The sequence below is a fragment of the Hipposideros armiger genome, unplaced genomic scaffold (genome assembly GCF_001890085.2).
Source record: "Hipposideros armiger isolate ML-2016 unplaced genomic scaffold, ASM189008v1 scaffold_400, whole genome shotgun sequence".
Lineage (NCBI taxonomy): Eukaryota > Metazoa > Chordata > Mammalia > Chiroptera > Hipposideridae > Hipposideros > Hipposideros armiger.
This window is the reverse complement of record NW_017731750.1, coordinates 1,635,923-1,656,266: the sequence shown is the minus strand read 5'-3', so window position 1 is coordinate 1,656,266 and position 20,344 is coordinate 1,635,923. Positions and strand designations below refer to the sequence as shown.

Sequence of the window (20,344 nt, the reverse complement as noted above, 5' to 3'; positions counted from 1 at the left end):
CCTCCAGAAAAATGTCCATGTGACATAACACAAGCCATGTTTGTATCTGGTTGAGGGGTGTTTATGGACTTCTGAAGTCTACTCTGGGCTCTTCTGGAGACAGGAGCTGGTTAGGGACATTGAACAGTGTTGCTGAGTGGAATTAACGATCCAGTTCAAGTTAGACACCACCAATTGGTAATGTCCCCTAGCTTTCGTGTGAGATGATTTTCCCTAGGTACACTCTTTTGCCTGGGTGCATGGGTGCAAGGAAGATGATGATGAGATTGATTCAGAGATGGGGATTGCTGGGTTGGGGCAATGGGAGAATATGCATATGAGGGTGTATGGATTGTGGCCACTACCGGGAATGTATTTGAAATAAATGAGTACCTGGAACTCAAGTAACCAGGAAAGGTGCAGAAGGAAGTAAAGAGAGGATGACAAGGGCTTAGATACCTCGGAAGGAGGGAGGGAGTTGCTGGTGGCTGGAGAATGTTTTGTTGGAATTTAGAGTGGGAGAGGTTAAAAAGTTAGGAGGGATGTTAGTGCAGGACAGCAGGAGTGGAGTACTTCCGTGTGGTGACAGGGTTCAGAGTGTGACCATGAGTCTAGAGTGTCAGATGTCACCTGTGAATGTAGAAGCTATGCAGAATGCACATGGAAGGTGAAGGGAGAAGCCTGTAAGATGTGTGGTAAGATTACAAGTTAATTTGGGCAAGGGACCTCTCTGGCTTTAGAGGATGAAAAAATTCTGAAGTTGAGTCTTGCCTGGAAACTTGATTACTCTGAGGCCATTTTCTCTCCTTTGCCTCCTGTCTTCTTCTCTCAAATAGGCACATCTTGGAAGTCCGACACCCCACACCCCCGTGTTTAGAGCCACTTATTATTGGGGGACCCTAGCTCAATACCTCAGTCTCCCAGCCTCAGTCCTGTGGCCAAGCGAAGGTTCAGACATTATTTTTTGCAGAAGTGCCTACTACCTTCCATCTGCAGTGTGATTATAACAACACCTAACTCTATTGGGTATTCAGTGAGGTCATGTGGGGACCGTACCTGGCCCAGTACCTGTCATAACTGCTCAGTAACTCAGGTTTTTCGAAGTCAATGCCTTTTATGCCCAACACCTGTGGTTAAAAACTGTCCCTTGTGCTTCCGATATGGCTTTTTCATTTAACTAGTTTGTACTCACTTCCTTGTACCAAAGCCATAAATGTGATATTGAACCCAGGCCCAGGATTCCAAGGGATGAAATAAAAAGATTGTTATATTTTCATACCTTTCTATATTAAAAATTAATGTTTAAAATAATCAATAAGCAACAAAACAAAAACTGTAATGAGATAGAAACAAAGTGGTGGGAGTCACCAGGGCCTTTATTAGTTGGCAGCCTGGTTTCATTTTTAGGCCCAAGGAATTAAATGGATCAACGAGGGGCTTTGAATTCTAACATTTCCAGCTCCTAGTTTTGGGAGGAGGAAGAGATCATGGAAATCCAGGAGCCAAAGTATGCTTCTTATAATAAAACGAGTAAAGAGGTGTGGGTGGACACAGAAACTGTGACTTGGACCGTTAGAATTATCACACGGTGGGAACCCACTAACGCCCGGCCTGGCTCCCAAAGTAACAGAATCCGAGTCTCCAGGCCAGATTTTCCCTCTAGCCATTCCAGGCCACGCAAAGCGGAGCTGCGAGCACACAGAAAGGGATGTCTTCATCGCCTACCAGGATGGAACAAACCCACCCGCTCTGGGAGTGCTGAGAACCAAAGAGTCCCTCTAATGCCCGCAGCAGCCAACATGACTTGACTGCCCTCATCCCGCGCGGTGCCTACTCTCTAGGCGCCCCCACCTTTCCGAGTGCGCGCGCACGAGCCGGCGAGCCGGGGAGCTGTGCGCCGGGCAGCCTGCGGGCGGCGGCGGCCGATAGGCTTACGGGGAGGGGGTGGCCAGGGGCGGCGGCGGAGGAGCTGGCGCTGCAGCGGGTCCCCTCGGGCCGCGCCCCGCCGCCACCTTCGCGTCTCTTCAGGGCTCTCCAGCGCCGGGGCTGTGTGGGCTCTCGTTGCCGCAGCGGCGGTCTCGCTGCGTCCGCCAATTAGGAGACTCGGCGTTTGGCTCCTTGGGGCGCGGGACGAGCGGCGCTGCCGGTTCTTGCGAGTGGAGGGTGCACTGCGCGCGTCCCTTCAGCCGCGCTCCCCGCGACGTTTTCAGAGGAGGGTAGAGAACTGCTGTGACTTTTGAGATCCAATTCCTCCTTCCGGCCAGCTTCCCGACGCTCCAGGCCGGAGAGAGGCCAGTGTGACCCACAGGCCCCGAAGGCTCACTGCGTGGTGTTGGGACTTGGAACGTGTCCGGGAGCCCACGACGTTGTGCGCGCTGGTGAGTTTGGCGCGGGGTGGGGTGTCCCCTAGTAAGAGGGGCGGAGAGGACGTCGCGCTCTGCCCCGTCGTCCGTCCCCTAGTGCTGCCCCCACTTTGAGAGTAATTGAGACTTGATCGTGACTGCGGAGCTGCGAGGATGCGGGCACCGGGCGCGGGCTTTCCCTCTGCCCGGCGTGATGGAGCGGGTCGGTGAGCGGAACAAAGGCGCCCGCCCCAGGGAGCGGGTCCTCGGCTGAAGACCGCGGATCCCGCGCCACGACGGCCGCTTGTGCACCAGGGTGGTGGCTGTGCTGCCCGAGGTGCGGCGCGCTCCATCGCAGGCGGGCGGCAAACCCCGAGCTGGGCACCTGCGCGCTGCTCCCGTCCCGGCGCCCAGGCAGCCCGGCCTGCCGGCCCGCCGGCCACCGAAGTCCGCTGCTCCCGTAGCCCCGCTCCTGGCGGCCCGAGGGCCAGCAGCGAACCATTTGCTGGTGCCGAGGGGAGGCCCTCAGAAGCCGAGGCGCCTGAAAGAGGCTACGAGCCGTGGACTGAGCAGGCTTCTCGGGGAGCACGTCTACAGACCCAGGGCTTCCATGTGAACGATTTTGCTCTTCTCCTGAGTGCCCTGTTCTCCCAACCGTCTCCGCTGCCGGAACATCCGCGCTGGGGGGTCGGGAGCGGCTGGAATCCTTGCCGGCGGTCCGGAGTGTGAGGTTTGCACTGCCCCTGGCTGCTCCGCGCCTCGCCAGAGCCGGAGGGGGCGCAGGTCCGGGGCGAGGGCCGGCCGGGCGTGTTTGATGGCTTCACTGAGAAGAGTCAAAGTGTTGCTGGTATTGAATTTGATCGCAGTGGCGGGCTTCGTGCTCTTTCTGGCCAAGTGCCGGCCTATCGCGGTGCGCAGCGGAGACGGCTTCCACGAGATTCGGCCGCGCGCCGAGGCGGCCAACCTAAGCGCGCACAGCACTAGCCCCATACAGGATGCGGTCCTGAAGCGCCTCTCGCTGCTGGAGGACATCGTCTACCGGCAACTGAATGGTAAGGACGCGCGCGGGCGCACACAGGGCTCGGTAAACCCCCAGGCTCTGCGCGGTGCTGGGGAGCCGGCACCTCGTGGGTCCTGCGCGCTCCCTCTTGCCCTGGAAAGAATTGCCTGCTTCTTTTCTGAGCCCCAACTCTAAGTTTGCTTTTATTGTGGAACATGTAAGTACAGCTGACTCCCGGTCTCCGAGTGTAGGGATCATTACCTGGCGACTCCATCCCAAGTACAGAAACTAGTCGCGTGGCCAAATGGGGCTGGAGGCGCAGGCCTTAGAAGGAGAAAATCGCTCGTACAGCGTAGCGTTTGGTGGAGTCCCACAGGGAGGGACATTGGTGGGATTAAAGGTCTGCAGTCAAGGCCTCAGGTCTGGAGCTAATGCACTTCCGTAGTAAGTTGGAGAGGCGGGCTGCACAGCTAATCATAAGGACTCCTTCCTTCTCTCAGCCTAGATGGAGGCTACTATTAAAAATACGCTGGGTTTCTCCAAGAGAGCTGTCTGAGGGCCATGCTCAAATTCTCAGGTGGGTTGGGGAAGCAGATTTTTACAGTTGTAAAGAGATGTGTGCCATCCAATCACAGCAGGTCCTTATAATGTCTGTTTGTTCAACCTCATTTCTTTGTAACGTTGATGAGATTCTGTAGGAACTTAACTCGCTAATATCAATTAGCCTGTGGTAAAATGAGTTTCCTTATATCGGTCTTCCTAAAGTCACAGCACTTATCCATGAGGCTAAGTGAGGACTTTACATAATGATAGTTGTCAGAATCTGTTCCATCTAAAATGTTCTCCTCAGTGCTTCAAGAGAAGGGGGAGACTTAATGTGCCATGGTCACAGCTGGTCCAGGGACTGATGGGCCATTGTACACTCGGTATCCCCAAGGTCAGGTTGAGAATTCCCTGCTGGAGTGCAGGCAGCTCTCCAGCGTCCCTACCGCTGGTACCCAAGGCAGATCCAAGGCTGCCCCCTCCCATGCTGAGCTTCCAACTCATGTTCTCATGGTAGTTCCAGAATTACAGGTAATCATAAAGATAAAGATAACAACAATTGGTGGAATGCTTCCTGTGCGCCAGACACTATGCAGAGATGTTATAAATGCGTTATCTCATTGAATGTTCACACCCGTCCAGGAGGGTCCATTCCATCCCCATGTCAGACACAAGACAAGGAGGCTTGGAGGAGGTTAACCTGGTTGCTTGGTGTCCTGCTGCTCGTGAGTGGTAGAATCTGGAATCAGAACCAAATGTCTGGTTGACCGCAGAGCCTATGGTCTTGACAACTCCTGTTCACCATCTCCTCCTAATTATAAGGAGTATGAAGCTTGATGACAGGAAGATTCTGCATTAGCAGGACCCCACTCAACTGTCTTCCTTGCAGTTACAGAGAGAGAGACCAGGCTGGTGGCGCGGAGAAGGATGACACCAGCCTGTTCTCTTTCTGCTCTCCAATGATTCCTTCCAGGTAGGATGTGGTTTGATATCTGAGCACTCTCTGAAAGGACCGCTTGGCCTTCTCCATGTCGTTCAGCAAGTGTCCCGGGGATGCCTTGACCTTATATCTGCAGCGGGAAGCTGCCATCTTACTGACCCCCTCAGACAGCCTGGCTGTTAATTCCGCCTACTGTGGGGGTCGTGAGGGAGTTCTTCTTAGTGTAAAAAAAAAAACCAAGGCACAGGATGAAGCAAAACACAGTTCATTTCTGGAGGAATTAGAAGCCTATGGGTGGGCCCTATTGACAGGTATCTGCCATAGATGTACCCATAGGACCCAAAAGAGAGTGCAGGAATGCCTGGGTTCTCTCACTGTCAGGCTGCACTCAGGAACACAAGTCACTTTAGTATTGGTTTCAATTAGAAAAGTAAATATGATATAGTCATATACCCCCAAAAGCTCCAAATAGGAATAACAAAATTAAAGATGGTATTTACAAAGTGCTACAGACACACAAAGGCTCACTTAGTCTTTACAGCAGCCTTAGGAGATGGGTACTGTTACTCCTGCCCCCCCCCCCCAGTAGTCTGCTCACAATCACCCAGCCAGGAGTGGTAGAGCTGGGAATTGAACTTGGACAGTCTGGTTCCAGAATTGAGGCTCTTTACTGCACTAGCCTGCCTCAACCTTTGGTGTGCATCAGAGTAACATGGAGGTCCTGTGAGACACAGATTTCTGGGCCCCATTCCCAGAGTCCCTGATTCAGTAGACCTGGGGTGAGGGTGCCTCGATTTTGCGTCTCTGACAAGCTTGTGGCCTTGCCCGTGGTTTACTGCCTGCTACTGCCTACACCAAGCAGAGCAAAGAGGAAAACCCATTTGCCTACCAATGCCAGCTTGTAGGGGTGGGGGTAGGGACTTCTGAGAAGCCCAGAGCTTGCCTCAGATGGGCTGGGGGGGTCTGTCTTCTTTCCCTGTGTGCTTTTCTGCCATGCAAAGGATTCCTTGGGGGAGTGAGAGTGTGAGGCACTTGGTTGGTTAGGGCTGGTTAGGAAGGCTGAGTTTTCTTGCAGCCTCTGAGGAGGAGCTGGCAGGAAGGCTGGGTTGAGAGCGCTCCTTGGGCAAGCCAGGAATTCAAGCTGCAACTAGGTAGATGTTATCTTCCTGGCCACAGAGTGTAATTTGTAGTGACATGAAACCTGGAGGAAGAGAGCAGAGCAGAGTGGTGAAATGGAGAGGACTCCTCCCCACCCCCAGTGTTCCCTTTTTTGCCTGTGCTTGTTTTCCATAATGTGTGTCCCACCTGTTGATGTGCTAGGCCTGCAGGGGTGGCAGAGGGAGGAGAGCTCTTCTGGTTCCTGGGCGATGGGACCTGGATTGCTCTGCATCCTGTCTCCATTCCTTGCTACTGAAGGAAGAGAAGGAAACCTTGACCTTGACATTCTTTATTCCTTAGGACTGCAGAGGGCCTGGAAGAGCGGGGCACTGAGCCTACAGTAGGAACGAGGCCACTTGGGCCCAGCCCCTCGGGACAAAGTGGGAGCTGGCATTTTAAAGGTTGCTCACATTTTGCCAACCTTTCATGTGGACTCTTAGGAAATTCCATCAACAGGGACTCCTGGAAGGTTCCACAGCCCTGGCTGTGAGCACAGCCATCTTAGTGCTTTCTCACTCATGAAACAGGTTTCCTGGGGTGTCCTGAGAGGGGTCCCTGGCTTAGGGAGCCTGAGTGACCCGGACTTCCTCCAGACTGGCCTGTCTGCCAAGACTCTTAGTACTAAAGTCTTGTATGCTGCCTCTTGAAAACAGCTATGGTTGTAGTTGTTATTGTGTTGTTTTTCTTAGTCCAGACTGAAGAGGACATTTTAAAGAGACAATGGAGATGCTGGTGTGGAGGCGAGCACACAGAGATGAGTTAGTGTTTTTCCTCCACTCTCTCTCGTATGTGGTCTTCCATTCTTTCTGTGAGGCCCCACTGCTGACCTTGACCTTTGTGGCAGTTTCCTTTAACAGAGTGCCCTGCCTCTGTTTTCTCAGTGTCTCTGTGCCCAGTGTCCTCTGCCTCCTCGAGCTGGACTGATGGACTTGCTGAAATACTTCGCATTTACCTTTAGATTGTAGACTCCACAGTTCAGTCCCAGTCTTTGAGAAGTACTAGTTATTCTGGCTTGCTCTCCCCACCCCTTTTTCAGTCATCCTTTCTTTAAAGCTCTGCTCGAGGTCACTGCCTAGGGATGGGAAGGGTGTGCCAGGCCCCAGGGTCGGAGCTCTTTCTGGTTTGAGTTGCATGAGGCTTTGTTGTCAGTGGTGTTTTGTAACCCATGGCTTATAGTCTTGTGCCTCCATGGGTTTATCTTTTGGCCTGTAGGCTTTTTAGGGGCTTTGAACCATATTTTGGACTTTTTAATACCACCTCTATCCCTTAGCATCTGCTATAGCACCTTACACATAATGTGGACACCTAATGTTTATTGGTTGATTAACTGGATGGGAGCTAGTTTTAGGAGGGCATTGATAGCCACAGAGGAAATAAGGCTGGGTTGCGTTGGGTGGATATGGTGAGGGGAAGGGGCTGGAAAGACGTAGCTGGGGGCACTGAGTGTGAGGAAGCTATCTTGCGTCCACCTTCTTGCCTGCGCCCTCTTGAGGCTGTGCTGTTCCTTCACCTTCCGGACCGAAGGGCACCAGACCCTTCTGAGGAGCTTGGAAGTGAAGCAGTCAGTCAGGTTAGGGACGGGCGTGTTTCAGTATGTTTTCCTTGACTATGTAATTTTATAGTAGGAATATGGCTTTATATTTCTTTTTTATAGAATGAAATTCATTTATATTTATTGTAGAAAATTTGGTAAATCTGAAAAAGAATAGCACAGAAGAAAATAATACTATGTTAAAATATTTTTTAAATGGAGACATAGTGGTTTTGTATCAGCATTAGGAAAATGGACTTAGGGACAGACAGGTTTCTTGTTAGAATTTGCATGTAACTCTTGCATGACTTTTGGCTTTCTATCATCTTCTGAGGAAGTTATTTGTTTCTCTCCTTTTAGAGCTGAGGAAGGTGAGAAAGAGAAACTATGTGATTTAGCCTGCATGACACGGCCAGTGAAGGGCAGAGCCAAGATTCCTGAATAGCATGGTACCTTTCCCCAGTCCAGCACCCTCTTGATGAGTCAGGGTGAAGACAGTGGAGCGTGTGGTGTTTCATCTGCCCCATGCAAGCCCTGAGCTCTGGCTGTTGACCGTGTCTGTCATCAGAACCCCTGTGCGATGAATCGGAAGGGCTCATGTCACTGTCCGTTCAGTAAGCCCAGGGCAGCTCTGTTGTAAGTGGAAATGCAATCGATTCAGGTTAGGACCAAATTTAGATTTCAGAAGGATATGGAATAGAAGCAGGGTTGCTTGAAGAAATTGGAAATCTTTGTGGAAATGGAGAGAAGTCAAAATTACCTGTCCTAGTCCTGCCCCCAAGCCACCCAGGCAGATGAGGCTGGAATCTGAGCTCCAGAAAACCAAAATATCCCCAGATAACTCAAGTGCAGTGCACTCAGCCTGACACATTGGCAAACCCAGCAGAGAGGGACAGAGGTAGAGATTTGCTCTATAGTCCTCCAAGGTGGGCTCAGAAAGAGAGGGATGGCGTTTGGAGGCATCTCTTCATGGATGCCAGAGCTGGCCTACAGTTGTTTCCTCTTTCTTGCTGGGATACAGATATACTCGTATATCCTATAGAGCTGGATGGTGCCAGCATTTCCTGTGGGGAGGAGGTAAGTGTGAGGAGGAGAGGGCAGATGTTGGCATGGAGATCCATGGCCACAGTGAGTGTCAGCAGGAAGCCAGGACCGTGTGCACCTCCGCGTGCTGTGTGCAGGCCCTGAGCAGGGCTCTGTACAGCCAGGGGCCCAAGGGTGGGGAAGGCTTGGTCAGGGATGCCAGGGCCTGGGAGTTGGAGGGAGGCTCACTTCCTTCACCTTCAATGGGCTGATAGCACGTGGTGGCAGCCAGCCCCTTCTGGAGAGATGAGGCAGTTCTTGGACAGCCCTCAGATGCAGGCCCATCTGTGTTGGACAGTGTGTGGGACAGACACCCTGCCAGTGGGGGCAGCTGCTGCCTGCCCAGCCCAGCAGGATCTAGGAGAGGTTGCCCATGTCATTCTTGAGAAGGAAATCCAAGCCCCTGACCTTTGGTGTTGCCAAATCAGGAGTGTCCTTTGTGGACAGTAATTAGAGCTAACGGTGACAGGGGAAGAAGGAATGTGGGCCCAGAGAGGCCCACATCAAGTAGAGAGAGAACCTAAGATTAAATGTCCTCCTAGTCTTTAAGAATATAATATTAGAAGAAAGGTTGTTCACTGGGCATCAGACAGCCTCGGTTTGGTGTCTGTTCTATCACTTATTAGCTGTGTGACCTTAGGCAAATCACTTCACCTCTCAGCTGTGAAGCAGGGTTGTTCTAAGTCAGGATGAATTGGAATTCAAATATCTAGCAGGAGCCATAGGGCCTGATGCGTGGCCGCTGGGAGAAGGCCAACTCCTTGAAGGAAGGGACCTTGCTTGCCTGCTCCCCATCATATCCCTGATGCTGAGAACTGCACCGCTCACAGTAGGTGCTTAGCAAATCTTTCTGGAATGAATGCGTGAGCTGCCAGCGCTGGTGTTGTGGCATTGTGGCAGAGTGTGGTGGTTGTTATCTGTGATGGAAATCTTGAGAGGGGTAAGAGGAGGTGCTTTTTATTCTGACTTGCTTGGACTCTTTGAATTAACTTGGGGTCCTTCTCTCTGCATGTGTGTTTGAGGCTGGGCTCTGTTTCCTTCTTCTCCTTTCTTCCTCTCTCTCCTCAGCGTACTTGTAAGGATGGTGCCTTTGGGGGATCACTTGGGAGGCCTAGGAGAAGAAATGGCAGCTTGTACATGTCGAGCCCTGTCACAGAGCATGTCGATCGTTCACATCTGTAGTGAGCACTTCCCCATGGCCAGGCAGGGCTTGATGCTGGGATTGCAGACAGGTGCAGGTATCATGCCCAACCGGACATTGTGGTCTAATTGGAATGATAGGTTTGTAGTTTTATCAGAAGATACCAGAAGAGTACTAAAATGAGTATGGAAATGGTGAGGCTTGAACTGGTACACAGTAGGTGCTTAACTAGTGAGTGTTGAACAGAACTAGCAGTTTTGATATGGACCACAGAAGACAGGTGATGACACTACCTGGGGACCTGATGTTGGGATTCATTGGATGTGCTTGTAGCTGGAAAATGGGTTAAACCCAGGACTGGGTATAAAGTGCTGGCATCACTGGCCCAGCCGTGCCTCTAGTTCAGGGTTCATCCAGCCTCTGACCATCAGTGATTCCAGTGCACCTCACTTCAGAGCCCCCTCCTTGGCCACGTCTCGCGCGAAGAGTTAGCATCTGGAACTGCATCTTTGGAAAATCTGAATAAGCCCTCAGAAACTCTGACCTGAGTGCTTCTCTCCAGCTTGCCACCCTCAGCTTTGTGGGGGCACCTAGCCCCCAGCTACACCCTTTTCCTAGCTCTCAGTGCGTCCATCCTATCATGGTCAGCTGAGATAGCCCCTCCCATGGTGAGCTGGCAGGAATCCCTTGCCAGCTCCTCCAGGGTCCTCACCTCTGTGTCTTCTCCCCCATCCACCCAGTGATGCCTTAATCAGCTTATTCCTGAGGAAAGTCCCCTTGTGATGCCCCTACAGTGCACGCTCTGCAGGTTTAGCTGGGCCCCAGCTTGTCCAGCACCTGATGATGGGTCTCACTTTCTGTTCCCGATGCCTTCCTGAGCGAAAGAGGAAGTGGGTAGGCTGGAGAGATTCTGAGGGAGGCCATGATGATGAGGGCAGAGGAGTTGTCTGTACCAGACTGAGCTTTGTCCCAGCTGTGGCTACTGCAGCGACCACATTGGTCTACCAGGCATCTGGGTCCTCCTGCTCCTTCTGGATTCTGCTGGAACTCCATGTTGCAGGCAGGACCTGCTTCCTCAGCAGCTGCTGATGGGCCCGAAGGTGGAACCCAGAGGTTCAGGGGAGCCAACTCCCCATGCGGTGGCTTTTGGCCAGGGGTGACTGGAGCTGCAAAGAGGCAGATAAATTGCTCCCCACCCAGCGGGATTTCTCCCTCCCTGCCTCCCTCCCTCCCCCACCCTTCCTCCCTCCATTCTTCCCTCCCTCCTTCTGTCCCTCCTTTCCTAAGCCTGTAGAACTTAACAAAATGCAGGACTCACTTGGCTGAAAGACAGTCCTCTGCCTTTCTTATTGCTCCTCACAGGTCTTTAGACTATCCTGACATGTGGATGACAATTGGCTTAGCCATTGATAGAGAAGTTTTCCCTTTTAATAATGTCTCTGTCATGGCTAACTGCAGAGCCTCAGCCTTGCCATGCATGAGTAATAAACCGGTGCCGTAATTATAGGCGGCTGCATCCAGACACCAGCACACGAGTGTGCTGACAGCTAATAGGGAGCAGGGTTCCACGAGGGCCTCCTTCTATCCCAGCCTCAGACACAATGGCTAATTGTGTCATTAGTGTTCACTGAGGGGTGTCTTACCGTTATACATGGCTTGTTAGGTGTTCTCCCTTTCTGGTAGGAAGAGCACTGAACTAACAGTCAGGAGACCAGGGTTCCAGTTCTCTGTTTCTAGGGACCAAAGTTTATGCATGTATAAATGAGAGCCATGTGACTTTAGGGTCCTTTAACTATCAGATTGTGAATAACACCCCTCCACCCATCTTATTAAAATCTCATGCATTCTCCAAGGACCAGTTCAGAAGCCCTTGATTCCCTGAAACCTTCCTGGCCACCTTGTCAGAATTAATTTTTTCTTCTTCAGGGTTTTTGCGGTACTTTGCCAGGGTCTGCTTTGTTTATCTCTGCCTTGAATTATAATGAATTGCTTACATAGTAGTTTGCAAGAGGATAGATTTCATTCATTTAAAAAAATGGCTCTTTAGGTCATTTAGGAATCAATTCATCAGCAAATAACTTGTTCTCACCTAACAAGCCAGGAAGTAGTGGTACTGGCATTGGTTCAGAATCATGAAGTCATTATGATGACATTATAATGTCACTTCTCTTGATCTGTTCTTCATGCTTACAAGATGGCTGCTGTAGTTCCAGTCATTGCATCTTTGTACAGGGTAGGAAGTACTGTACCACTGGCCACATTTACTCCTATTATTTAATCAGGAAAGAAAATCTTTTCCAGAAGTGTCCCTGGGCAGGCTCCCACATGTCGTCCAGAAAATGGTCATGTGACCAACCTTCAAGAAAATAGTTGCTTTCTAAAGAAAGTAAGTATGATGGAGGCAAAAGAGGAGAGAAGGAATGGTATTTGCATTGGGAATCCATAGTGTCTGCCATCCTCTCTACACCCCCAGTACATTTTTCATGAATATCAAAATGAAGCAAGACTCTGCTAACTAGAAATTGAATTAATTAGATTGCCCAAGTCTTAGGGCATTCTGGTTAACTTAGATTTGACTTGCAGATATCTCATAGATTGAAACCATATTTTGCCAATGCTGGATACACATTTTTATATCTCTGAAATTGAGATTCATTTTATGATCAATGGTGTGTCATACCATATTTCCCCATGTATAAAATGCTCCCATGTATAAGATGCACCTTAATTTTGGGGCCCGAAATTTGAAAAAAAAATGTATTACATAGTTATTGAACCCAGGTTTTATTCATCATAAAACTCATACAACTCCTCATCACTGTCAAAATTCCCAAACATTAGGTACAATCACTGTATAAGACACACCCAGTTTTTAGACCCCATATTTTTCAAAAAAGGGTGTGTCTTATACATGTGGAAATACAGTAGTTGGTAGCATGTTTTTTCCCCTTATGGGTACATAAAAGTGGTGCAACTTACAGTTGAAGGCATCTTATATTTGATGACATATAACATACGATATCTTATATACACGTGTATACCATAGTTTACCATGCATAGTATTTGTACTGAGCATCTAATACATATCAAGTGTTTCATGTTACTTAATTTTACATTAAATCTACTTATACTATTATACCCATTTTACATATGAGGTAGCCAAAACTCAGAGAAATAAATAAATTGTCCAGAGACGTTGTTGTATAATTACAGTGACTATTGCTTGACATTAAGCTTTTTTTCATTGTAATGTAAGTGATTGACATTAAGCTTCTCATTGCCAAGGCATCCATTTCATAGACATCCATTTTGAATAAACATTGCCAGCCACACTAGTAGATAAAGAGCCAGGCACCCACCATGAAGTTCTTTTAGAAAGCCCTGAGTGACCACATAAGTGACCCGGATTTCCCTTTTCCTCTCCTGCACTATAATTCCCAATCTTTGTTCTAAATTCGCCAACAAAGAGTAAACCTGTGAAACCCTAGGCATCCCACTCTTGACCCCAATAAAGACAGAGCCCTAGGCCCGCTGTCTGTCTCTCTAACTGTGACCTTCCTGTGTGGCCTCGGGCATGCAGTGTACCCTTAGGACTTGTGAGTTAATAACCTTGTTTTTTCAAAGTTCCCTGATGGTTATTGCTGAGGTGCTTCTTACAATCATAATAAGAACCCCGAGGGCCCGTCCAGCCACATCGTTGGCTGTGGCTGGGGAAATGTCTGTAGGGGCTGCAGCAAGTATTCGGGGCTCAGGTGAGAGCTCCCAGGCATTTAATTAATATCATTGCTACCTATAGGCTGAGACTGACCCAAAAAGACACCCATCAGCTGCCCCTCTGGGTGTTGCTTTGTGAAGTTGGCACTCCCTGACTCCCTGGTGAGGGACTCAGTCCTGACCAACATTGGTGGCTGGTCCAGGGATTGGAGAGGGGCAAGCATCAGAATGCAGTGACAGGATGGGGGCAGGGAACCTCACTGCCCTCAGGTTTAGCAGTTACTAGTGTGTAAAGTTGTAAAGCTGTTAATTCTAGGGCTCTAAATTATGCTGTGTGAGCTTTAAGTCCATCCCATAATTAGAACGAAATGTGAGAAAAGTGAAATTGATATTAAGTTAATTAAAAGGCTTTGCTTATATTTGCAAGGAAATTAGCACAACAGGAGTGCTGACAAGTACACATTGTTAATTTTGTCTTCGTTGGGCAACTCTCAGCAGGCCTCGGGCAAGCTTTGTTCTTGGCCTCTGCCCTGTGTCCTCCCTACAATCGGATATCCATTTTATTGGTTTTTATGGTGGCCTTAATTGAGTAAGATCCAGTATAATCTTGTGATGGTCATTTTTTTTTTTATGGATGTGAAGCCTTCACAGGAGCCACACCATCAGCTGAGTGTCCAGGTCCTAGAAGCATGTGTAGGGCACTTCAGAGCTTGTGTGTCAGCATATAGCTGATGCAAATGGCCAGTGTGGTTCCCTTGTGTCTGGAAGGTAAGCCCTTTGGTTCCAGTGGCTTCTTCTCATTCCTGTTCACCAATCTAATCTATGCTGTGGACCTGGGGCTGAGTGTGCAGTGTAGAACTTTAGTTAGGAGTTCCTAGAAGGTAGCGGGCAAGGCTTTCTTGTGGTATTGTGTATACTGGATCAGGGTCTGCATCAGGGAGACTGACACCAGGCTGTGTAGTAGTACCCTTGTTTCTAGTTTGGGTGGCAGGGACAATGCCATGTTCACCATGGAATTTTCTTTTCCTCCTGGGTGCAGAGCTAATCTTTAGCCTCCTCCACAGTTAGGTGGGGCCCTGTAACTGACTTCTGGGCAATGAAAGATGGGTGAATGATGTTTGCTACTGTCAGGCCTGGCCCACATAACCTCTTGTGGGGTCCTCCATGCCTTTTCTCTTTACCTTACTGTGGTGGCCTTGAAGTCCACCTCTTGGTGACATACAAAAATGGAAGGATCCTTAGTCCCTGAATGACTGCATGGAGAAGAGTACTGCCCTCCCTAGCTCTGTCTTAGTGTCTCTGTGCATTGGACTGTTATGTTAAGCCATTAAGATTTTGCAGCTTATCTGTTATAGCAGCTAGTGTTAATTATCCTAATTCAATTAGGCAGGGCTGGAACAGTTGTCTTTCTTAGTGACAGGCCAGTCTATCTACTGTAGGTTTCTGTCCTTGGTTAATGTGATCAGCAGATACTGATTGAGCTAAATAGTAAGTGAGGTGGGGTAAGGTAGGTAGAATGAAATCTACCTGGTTCTAGACCAGCTTCTCTATCTGATCTGCTGTTGGCCTTAAGAAAATAGTCTTGTGTCACTGTGTCCCATTTTTCTAGTTACAGAATGATGGAGTGATTGTAATCATCCCCTACTTATGCTCTAAGTTGGAGCTGAGGGTTAAGTATTGAAATATAGCTAAGTTGATTGCAATTATAAACAAGTAAATAATATATGCATTGTCTTTACTACAGTTTCTGCTGATAGGAACTGGCATTTTTCAAGATGAGACAAACCAAAAAGGTTAGTTTAAGAATTAGCAATTAAAAAAAAAATCATGATCTTTGCTGCCATTGCATTTCAAATCATGCAAACATTTATGTTTGTGCCAAAGTTCCACAATTTCCTTTAAAGCAATTACTGAAATGCATTCACAAGATAAAAATGTAGTTCGGGAAAGAATATTTAAGAGCTCTTTAATGACGTTAAAAATTTTGCTAATTTGCCAAGTTGTTCTAAAATCCACTTCAGTCTTGTTTCCTGCCTACCCATCTTCCTGCAATTGAACTGATTCCATGAGATTTGAAGAAAGGGGCTTTAACTAACAAATCTCATGAAATATCTTTTCAAGAGCTTTTTCTTTTCCTTTATTAGCTGAAGGTGAACACTCAGGAAGATAATAAGAAGCCTTGGGCTGTGTTTACTTGCACAAAGCAGCTTGGGGCAAAGACAACAGCTAAGCAGTAGCTACTAATGGATGGTTTGAATTAAACTCTTTTCTGTTACTGCTCTTTAGTAGCCTGTACACATAGAGACTTGGGGAGGCGTAGGGTGCTCTCATTTCTTCCTCTTCCTCCTTACTCAGATCTCGGCTTGGGACCGCTGCAGCCAGCGGGGGGCTTGCAGTCCCCCCAGCATCACTGCTTGGTGGGTGTTCCAGCTCCCTCTTCACCTCTTTGAAAACCCAGGCCCCTGGGGATCTAGGTCTGTCCTTCCTCTTCTTCACAAGAAAGGACCTAGTATTAATGGTGCACGTTTTCATTAGTGTGTAAGTTCCTGGGTATAATCCTCAGAGGAAGTATAATCCTCAGAGGAAGTTCGATAGCTCTGAGTTCCAGACAAGAGCCAGAGATACAACTCTGGACCCCCCCTTCTCCCCCCCAGCCAGGAAGACCTCCCTAACCAGCTGACCTCCGGGGATGCCATTCAATGGACTGAGCTTGTGCTTTCAAGTTAGAGTGATGGAATCTCAAATTTCCTTTGGCTACTTAACAAAAGCCAAGCCAAAGCTTGGATTTTGGCAACTCATCTGGAAAATAGCATCTGCTCCTGTAAGTATGATAAAGACTGTTCAAGGTGATATTTGTAGAACAGTTTGAACAGTCCTGTAAATAGAATGTTGATGAATGGTTTTATTAATGTAGCAATGGTGGACAGAACCATTACTGCTCCTCGGAACAAGACATTTAGCTCTACCAGGTCTCAATTTCCTCCCCAGTGAAATCTAGACAAGATCTAAAGTCTATTCAAGTTTTGTAATTTTATGGATCAGATAGGTAGAGTCAGTGATTCAAAGAGTGACTTTTCATGTAAACAATGGCTGGCCAGCATTGGTCAAATTTGCATCTTTTGGCAGCAATAAAAAGTTCAAGCTAAAGGAATAAGAAATGATTTTCCTAGGTGTGGTAGTTTTAAAACATATTTGCAAATTCTTTGATACTATTTCCAGCCCCAAAGGGGAGTTTAATTCCCTTCCCATTGGTTATTACAGGCTGGCCTTAGTTACTGTCTTCCAGTTGATAGAGTTTGTCTTCCAGTTGATAGAGTTTAATGGGAATGATGTTGCCTGACTTCTAAGGCTGGATTATAAAGAGCGATGGCATTTCTGCCTGCTGCTCTCTCTGGGGACATGCATCTTTGGAGCCTTGAGCTGCCATATCAGAAGTCGGGCTGCCCTGAGGCTACCATGCTGGAGATACCACGTGGAGAGATAGATAGATAGATAGATAGATAGATAGATAGATAGATAGATAGAGAGAGAGAGAGAGAGAGAGAGAGAGAGAGAGAGAGAGAAGTGTGTATGTAAGCACTAGAGCCAGCTATCTAGACAGATATTCAGATAGATATGTCCAAGCAGTCTCAAGTCATTCCAGCTCCCAGCTGTTTTTGTCTTCCCAGTGCAGGTGCCAGACATGCGAGCGAGCAAGCTTCAATCTACCCCACCCCACTGCTGCTTTGAGCCTCCCCACCAGGTGCCAGGTGGAGCAGAGATGAGCTGTCTGTCCCCACCCCAAGCCCTGCCCACGTTGCAGATTCATGAGCAGAAGAAATGTAGTTGTTATTTTAAGCCACTAAGTTTTGGGCTAATTTGATACATAGCAATAAAAAACTGGAATATTAGGTCAGTAGCCTTGTGCTTAACAAGGTGTTTTATTTTTCTCCTAACCATAAGAAATACAGAGGGTGGCAAACAAATGTATACACATTTTAAGAAAGGAACAAACTATTGAAATTGTAATACTCAATATACGCATATACTGATAACAAAAGATGAATACAAGTCATGTGTATACGTTTTTTTGGCACCCTCGGTAGTGGACTCCTGATGATGATAATGATGATGATGACAGTGCTAACAGTTATAATAAATCTAACAATAGCTAACATTTATTGTGCATTTGCTTAAATTATCCAGCAGTATGCTAAAGACTTTTTATGGGTATAAAAGTGGGTAATGAATACTTTTTCTAAGTCTTGGGCTTATCTGCCACCAATAGACTGTGGATAACAGACTAACTATAGCAGAGGAGGTTAGGTTGGCCAAGAATTTAAGGTGTCTGTTAGACAAGTTTCTGACGTGGCCTTGACCGCTGTGTACTGCTGCTGTGTTTGGGTGGGAGGAGGAAGGGTGGCTGGCCGGCAATGGCTCCCTCCCACATGGGCATCACTTAGCTAGTATAGAACATCATGTCAGTCTCATGGATCCTTGAGCCAAAGTTTCCAACATCACTCTGTTTCAGGTCTTTTAGCAGAGACAAGAACACATTGACAGAGCCTGTTTCTACAGGAGACAAGTTATGTTCTCCTTTTTGGGGAATCTGGAGAATTTGGTGCTTCTATGAAGATTACACACTGCAGACCTGCAGAGCACCTTATTCTCCAGAGGCTTAAATAAATTCTGCAGACTTCTTTTATTCTAGTTAAGTAGAGTGGCAAATAGGGGGCTTGTTTGACTTACGGTCTTCTAACAGAAGAAGCAAATCAACATCTCACTTTTCCCAGAGAAAACATTTTTTATTCCAGCCTTGGGACACACACAGAGCCTGCAGTTTTCACACTTACTAAAGACTAGGGTACAGTAGGCCAGTGGTTCCCATGCCTGTGAGCTTCATATTGACTTGGAAACTTTGGAAAAATGGATCAGTTTCCAGATCCTTCAATCTGGAGATTCTTTTTTGCAGATACGGGGTGGGACTTGACTTTGAAATCCTTATTTTTCAAAAGCTTAGTAGGTGATTGTGATGACCAGCTGGGAGCCACTGCGATGGTTGACACCTGTGCTTTAAAGTACTTTCCAAGTCCTTTCCTCATGGCAAAAGCTTTCAAGCCTTCATACCTCTGAACTCCTTCTTGGAGGGCAGATATCACCCGTAGTTTTAGTGTCTTCATCTGTAAAAATATTATTGATTTCAAAGGGTGTTGGGAGGATTAGATGAGTTTATTCACGTGGGATGTTTGATATATTCCTGGATTCTTGTAGACTTTCTCCTCCCCTCCCCACTTTCTTTTCTACACGTGATTAACTTTATAACCAGCATTTGCCTTTTAAATTCAAGATTTAAAAGTGTGCCTTCAGAACTGATCATCTTTTTTTTTTCTTATTGTGGTAGGAACAGTTAGCATGGATCTACCCTCTTGATCAGGAGGCATTGCTGGGGCTCTTGTTTTTGTGGCCAACGCTGTTGGCACCCCCTTTGGGGCTTATGGTGCCTTCTGTTCTGCCTGCTTTACACCTTCATCTCATGCCATCTGGGGCGTCTGTTGTTTGGTAACCTGGATCTAGGTTGAATGTATTTCATTCTGTTTGCTGTGAGTACAATTTTCCCTTTTTGTGTAAAAACTGCTTCTCCTCTGGTGTTTCCTAAATCCGTTTATTGTAGTATTGATCTGGGTTTACAAGCTGGTACCTCAGCCTGTCTTCTCACACCCAGTAGCTCTCCCTGGCCGACTCCCAGTCACTCCCATCTCCTCCATACTGTTTCCTCAGCTGCCTCATCTGAGTGTGGCCCTGTCTTATAGGACTGGGGGATTGACTCCAAAATTGTTTCTGCTTCCAAGTTCTGCTCTTTTTAAGTCTGTGCTGCATGATATCCTAGACTTTAAGAAGGCAACTTCATGATGCAGTGTGCAGAAATCTTCTACATTTTATGGTTTTTTCCAAATGTTATATGGTTGTCTTGCCCACATCTAGTTGCAGACCTTCCTTTTTCTGTCTTTTTGTGGAGTCCTCCTAAAGCATTCAACTTGGTTTTCACTGAAACAGTAATCCTTTTTCTCACTCATAATGTCATCAATTTATGTAATTTAATAGAATTATGTAATTATAGTAACAAGCACAGCTGGCATGAAGAGATTTGGGAAAAAAATAACAAACTGTTGGCAGGTATACAGCTCAACTGGTGAGAACAGAAACAGGCAGACCAGGTAGGAGGGGTGCCTACTAACCCAGCCCACAGTATGCCCGGGCGGCTGTCTTCATCCTGGTTGACAGAGTTGATGGAGTCAGTTAGTCTGGTGCATCAGTTAAGAGAGTAGCTATTGTATTAAATTAGCATATTCATTGTGATCCAGTGGGAAAACTGGGAAAAGTAGAAATTAGAAAACAAAATGGTTATAATTTTGCATCATTAAAATGACAACAGTTTGCTTTTTTTCTGTAAACATTTTTACATCTTTAAGATTATAGTCCTATATAAACATTCATATCCTATGCTTTCTCTTAACATTTCGATGTAAATATTTCCCCATAGCAGCATTATTTTAGTTGTTGTATGTTATTTTTATGCAACGGTTTTTAGTCACTTTCTCACTTCGCTATAGGCAGAGATGTAGATTGCTTTCAAATACGAGGTCTGACAATTAAATTTGCAAACTTGTTGCAATGATATTCCTAACCTTTTTTGATATCTAAGGGATTATTCATTATGAGTTTGTACCAACAAGACAAACAGTTAACCAAGTTTACTATTTGGAAGCGCTGAAAAGGCTGCGTGAAAAAGTTAGACGACCTGAACTTTTCACCAACAATTCATGGCTCTTGCATCACCACAATGCACCAGTTCGGCAATGCACGGCAATGTCTGTGAGGGAGTTTTTAGCCAGTAAACAAATAACTGTATTGGAACACTCTCCCTATTTACCTG

The 20,344-nt window shown here is 47.3% G+C and overlaps 1 protein-coding gene across 1 annotated transcript in view; it reads left to right on the top strand.

Moving 5' to 3' along the window:
• The first annotated feature begins 3,113 nt into the window (after positions 1 to 3,113).
• Positions 3,114 to 20,344, top strand: part of LOC109393959 (putative polypeptide N-acetylgalactosaminyltransferase-like protein 3) — a 347,307-nt gene continuing 330,076 nt past the window's right edge. Inside the window, exon 1 of the mRNA XM_019663704.1 lies at positions 3,114 to 3,373. Coding sequence (XP_019519249.1) covers positions 3,136 to 3,373 — 238 coding nt within the window. The 5' untranslated portion in view covers positions 3,114 to 3,135. The remainder of the gene's footprint in view (positions 3,374 to 20,344) is intronic.